The 6,137-nt window shown below is 32.6% G+C and overlaps 1 protein-coding gene across 1 annotated transcript; it reads right to left on the bottom strand.

Annotated features, from left to right (window-relative positions):
* Nucleotides 1-2,757: 2,757 nt before the first annotated feature.
* LOC139867000 (dehydration-responsive element-binding protein 1E-like) lies at nucleotides 2,758-3,614 on the bottom strand. The gene has a single exon (XM_071855308.1). It carries the CDS (start codon nucleotides 3,549-3,551, stop codon nucleotides 2,919-2,921), a length of 633 nt encoding a protein of 210 aa, XP_071711409.1. The 5' UTR covers nucleotides 3,552-3,614; the 3' UTR covers nucleotides 2,758-2,918.
* Between the last annotated feature and the right edge of the window lie 2,523 nt (nucleotides 3,615-6,137).

Raw genomic sequence — 6,137 nt, 5'->3', positions numbered from 1 at the left:
AACAACAACGATGCTCCAATAAGAGGATCGGCTGCTTGTATGGCCCTTCGACTACTAGTTGATCAGGCCAGGGTCTACCGATAGTCCTAACTACTGAATATCAAGTATAACCATTCTCATGCAACGTATACATCATTCGAACTATACTCAACATGCAGTAGTCCACATGACCCAACCCAAACAATCGAGGTTGACCTCATTGAGATAAACCCAACCAATCGAGATTCATCTCTTGAGCGAAACCTGGCCAATCGAGGTTCTAACAATAAGGGCACAACCAGGAAAACGACACAAGCAACTCAACTACTATAGCTAACGCAAGCAAACCCTACACTATACAGCAATACAAATACTATATAAGAGAACTAACAATGTAGAACCTAGTAGCACAACTTGCTACTATAAACTACACCCGGAGACAGTCCCACTCATTGATTACCAGCAACAACTCAGTTATCTAACTTATGAACTTATTTCTTGTTCTTATCACTTGGGAACAATATAAACTAAGTTAGTATAGTGGTCTAATAAAAATAAGACACACGGGCAGCATAACGGCTAGAAAATGGAACTTTAGTAAAAAATTTCAAGCCAAAATCTACCAAATCTGGATCCTGGACTCGATTTTAACCTCAAAACTGAACACAAGTTGTTTACAAAACCTTTTGAAAACATAAACCTACAAGTTTTACACTAAAACGACATTAAATTGGGCAATTTGACACCAAAATCACACTTTTACAAAACCTAACTCAAGACCCATTTAAATTACAGATTAAGCTATGAAATCGACACATCAAATACCTTGTTTGACTCCTTTAAATCACAAGTAACAAGTAACAATACTTGATTTGAACACAAAAACGAGATTTAAAGGCTAGGGTTTGTGAACCAAAGTGTTAGATGGGTGTTGAATGTGTTGGAGAGCTTTTTAGGGGTTTCCAAAATGGTAATTGAAACCCACCAGCAGATTATAACTCAGCATATGTGTTAAAACTTAATCCCCCACAATATACGAGTATTTAACTGCAAACTGCAGGAACCTTACTCAACACGTTAGGCGGCCTTAACGAAGTCCAAATCAGACAACCGAACATGTTCTATGACCCTTATCACAAAACGAATCGAGCAATAACATAAAATAATTATAAATTTATAATTATTTAAATCACTATTGAACACCATACAAGGGCAATTTGGTCAAAATTTACCAGGCTCTGGCTCAGGGTGTTACAAGTTTCTTGATATGGCAGAGAATGATATTGGTGATTGGAATGATGAGGGTTATACCTATGATTGTGACCATGACATGGCAATTACACTCTTCCATCAACATTATATCATTACTTAGTCATAGGCATGATGAGGGTTACAACTATGATCATGGCCGTTAGTTTGAGACTTTGTCTGATATGTCTTGTGTGGCCAAATCAATGAGCTCATTTCATAAAATAAAAAAAATAAAAAAAAGTGAAATGACTAAAAGAATAAACAATTGCTACTAAGTTGGTTCATGATCTTGCCAATAGTCAATACCACATTTATAAAATTAAACTTATGCTATTGTTATACACTTGATATCTGTTATGTTATATTTTCACAATTCTCGTTCAACTGACGCGCTCATAAAACTCTATCAGTTCGCATTGGTCGAATCAAATCACTGAAGTAGTTTGTAGTAGTTGATGTGTGAGTTACTTTTTAAAAAACATATAGCATTTCTCATATATAAATACAAGCAACGGTGATCCGATTCTTGTGGTTGAGTATAATGTGGAATTGTGGATAAACGGGTGAGATGTGTTGAGATGTATAATTTTTTTCATTGAATTTTATAACAATTGTATTATATGTGTATATTAATTGACCGTTGATATTTTCACTTATAGTCTTGATGAATTCAATCATAATCATGTATAACAGGTTTGTATGGTATAAATACCTAGTAGCGGATATAAGAATTGTAGTCACGGGTGTCACTAGTTAAAAACTCACAAAAACTTACATTATCCAATTGTCTCATTCAAAAAAATTTACACTGTCCAATAATATTACTAGTTAAAACCTCAAAACAAATATCAGTGTGCTGGCTACTACCATTGCCCTTGTAAATACCTAATGCATAAGATGTATGTATTTTTCATCTTTATAAGTTAAAATATCATTGTCCATATAAAGTATAAATATAAATATTTTGTATAAATGATGGAATACGTTGTATTTAGCAAGGGATATATATATATATATATATATATATATATATATATATATATATATATATATATATATATATATATATATATATATATATATATATATATATATATATATATATATATATATATATCTCCCTAAAATAACTCATAGGTAGTTGCAAGAAATCTCTGTGTAAATGCACGATGCTTAGGTTGATCGGTCATTGTTGTTCGTAGATGAGAAATGCGTAAATAATATAGAACAGTGAATGAAGATTAGTTGAGATGAGTCAAAGATCAAATGAGTTTACGCCAAATGAACTAAGACTCGTATGAATATTTTATTAATTAATATCATACAAAGGAAAAATAATTGAAGTAAAACAAGTAAGTAATACTCTGATTGTTTGCTTGTATAAATGATTATATTTGAATCGTTTATCGTTTATTCTCATTAAATTAAAATAGGAATAATTTGCTTGTATAAATGATTATATCTTATTGTTTGCTTGTATGATCAATTATAAATGATTTTATTTGAATTGTTTATCGTTTATTCTCATTAAAAATAGGAATTTGAACGTATTACAATTGGACAAAAATAGTACTAATAATAATCGAAGTCCTTAACTAAATGGCTTGGCTAACAAAAATATGAGCCATGGAAAAATAATAGGTAACAAATACAATGAAAGAATACGTATGAATAAAAAATAAAAGAATTTAAAAATTCCACAACGTGACGTCATCACAAAATTCCACATCATCCATAAAGTAACCATACCCCACAGTCTGAGGTGGCGGTACCATGAGTGCCTCCGCCATACTATCAAGAAAACCAGGCATATCCTCCTCATCCACGTAAGCCACATTTTCCGGCGACTCATTTATTTCAAAACTATAATCATCATTTTTCATCACAATCGTATCCCTGAAACATCCCGCAGCCTCCGCCGCCGTCTTCTGTATATCACTCACATTTTTAGATTCCGGTACCGGCAATCGCCAAACAGAGTCAGCAAAATTTAAACATGCGGAAGGACCCCTCAAGGCTAAAACTGCCACGTCATGTGCCCTAGCTGCCATCTCAGCAGTTGGATGTGTCCCTAACCACACTCTTGATTGTGTGACCGGATGTCTTACTTCACAAACCCATCTTCCTTTGTCCCTGCTTCTCACTCCCCGATAAACCGGATGTCGTGTTTCCTTAAACTTCTTCCTTCCGGCTCGTTTTTTCGGGTTTTTGGATGCTAGTTTCACTTCGGGTTCTGAATAACTACCGCCAGCTGCACCTCCAGAATTAGTAGAAGAAGAGGAGGATGATAGTTGGTTATACAAGTCGTTAAAGGAGTTCATTTTTATATATGTATATGTTTATTGTATATATATGTTTGGATGCTAGTGAGGAGTGAAGTAGTAGTTGCTTGAGTTTTAAGTTATTGATATGCAAATACAAATTGTGGTATATATATAGAGAGAGTTTTGTGATGACGTGTTTATGTGGATGAAGGTGAGTAGGATGAAGGCACAAGGTCGCTTAGTTTTTTAACTTAACCGCGTGGCATCTTTGGTGGATGATCGATCGCTTTCAGCCGTGTACTACGAGTAATATTTTTTAATTATTAATTAAGTAAAATCAATATATTTAATTCATTAATGAATAAAAGTAATGTAATTCATTTAAATTTTATTACAGTACTATATATAGTAACAACAATTATTAAAACATTAGATATCACTTACTGTCTTAAAAAGGAAGTTTCTTTATAAACAATAAACAAGTACAAATATATATATACATATTCAATCCAAATAACATCTTAAACAAAACTTTAAAGCACAACTGGTTAGGAAGTTGGAATCTATGAAGACGTGTCACCACCGTTATCCACGTCATCTCCGGTGTCCTTTTAGTGTTAGTAAACTCCGGCGAACCCAAGAACATCAAATTTCCGGCCAGACTCCTTGAACCGTTCTCCTCGATGGCATATTTGTAGTATTTTGTAATAACCACCGACAATCTTTCTCAAAACGGAAAGTTTTCTACAACTGAAATCTGCCGGAGAATGATTTTTCCGGCGATGAGAGAAATACTATTTCCTAACCGGAAAGAAAAAAAAATTGTTGGAGAAATGATGAAAAGTTTTTGGAACGGGTGGTTTTTATGGTGTGATGAGATGGAAAGAGAGAGGAAAGAGCAAATGCGAGGCTTGAATTTTTTAATAAGTTGCCGAAAACATCCTTGTGCTTGTTTGGATATTTTAAAACTATCCCAGAAATTTTATTAATAGCAGAAACCATCCTCATCAAAGTTGTCAATTTTGTCATAAACACTTCCCTAACCCTTTTCACCTTTACGATTTCTAAATTCTGTTTTCACCCATTTCTAATCATTTCAAAGCTAAAACTATTTTTCTTGTTTCCTCCAGTACAAATATATACGTCTGCAGATAACTTTTTGACAATCTTAAATACTAAACTTGTATGTCAATCAAATATTTTTTTGATAAAAATAACGAATAAAAAAAGATGATTTCATCGAATAATGAAGTACTAAAACTGATATATCCAAGACCATAGGTAATCCTAGCTTGTATGGTATGGGGTCAAAGAACCCCACAATAATTTGATTTCTTTATATAAATTACTAATAAAATTTTATTAGATACCACTAAATATAAAGATATCACCCTATATATTTTTAAAATCGATGGTTTTTTGAAGTAACAATCATATTTTGAAATAAAAATAATTACAAAGTATCACCAAAATAGTATAGGATCCCGTTGTGTTTCAATCCTAAATTCGCCACTATCCAAGACCAAACAAACACGGAAGGCTTGAGACAAATAAGCATTACAGAACAACGCTAACTCCAAATGAATCCAACCGGGAAAAACCGTTAAAACTAAAACTAAGTGAACATACCGAGCAATCTAACAACAAACAAACGCAACATAAGAGCTCAAAATGCTGAATAAATATCTAACTCCAATAGAACCATGTCACTCATTGATGTTTTTGAATAAGTACATAATATTAAGTATGAATGGTGCGTGGTAGACAAGTTGAGATTAAATATTACTCCGTAATAAGTATATAGGGAGGTGGAGCTTGAGGATATATGTTGGGCCAAAATCAATCGAAGTTTAATACGAGTATGTTTTTTTTTGGCAAAATAACGATAACATTAATACAGATCCGAAGATCAAACGAGTACAATTGATAAAAGACATACAACAAACTAGCCTTAACCTATATTATCCTAAACAAATGAGCACACAACGGGTGAAACAAACATTCGATTAGGACAACTACTAAACTAAAGCTATAACTAATGAACATCTAAACAAATGAGCACACAACGGGTGAAACAAACATTCGATTAAGACACAACGGGTATGTTATTTACACAGATTAAGACACAACGGGTATGTTATTTACACAGATGGATAGAAGCGTAATAATATAATCATTGTAGTCGAGGAGATAAAGTTAATTAAAAGAAAACATGTTTTCAAACAAAAAGTGTAATAAAGAAGAAGTTGAGGGACTGTTTATTAACAATCGGAAATATCATAACATCATATTGTACCGGATTGAATTATTGATGGGTTGATGTTTTGTGGGGTCTAATGAGAATTTTATTTTATTTTTTGAAAAATTTAATAACATTAACATATATGAATATCAATAGTTACATTAGAAAATTCAAACCAGATCAACCAAGCGTCGTAACTAAATTAACGTTAGTGACACAGTCTCAATAACAAAATGAAAAAAACATTTACAAAAATAATAACCAAAAACAAATACTCCGTACAAACATAAAGCGTCTAACAATCAACTACATTAAACAAAGAAAAAATTAAACTAAATAGAACATCAGTCAGGGAAATAAGAACGTCATATGCCACCCTAACAAACAAATAAACGAAAACA

The sequence above is a fragment of the Rutidosis leptorrhynchoides genome, chromosome 9 (genome assembly GCF_046630445.1).
Source record: "Rutidosis leptorrhynchoides isolate AG116_Rl617_1_P2 chromosome 9, CSIRO_AGI_Rlap_v1, whole genome shotgun sequence".
NCBI lineage: Eukaryota > Viridiplantae > Streptophyta > Magnoliopsida > Asterales > Asteraceae > Rutidosis > Rutidosis leptorrhynchoides.
Note: the sequence above shows the minus strand (reverse complement) of the source record. Positions and strands in the feature narration are given on the sequence as shown.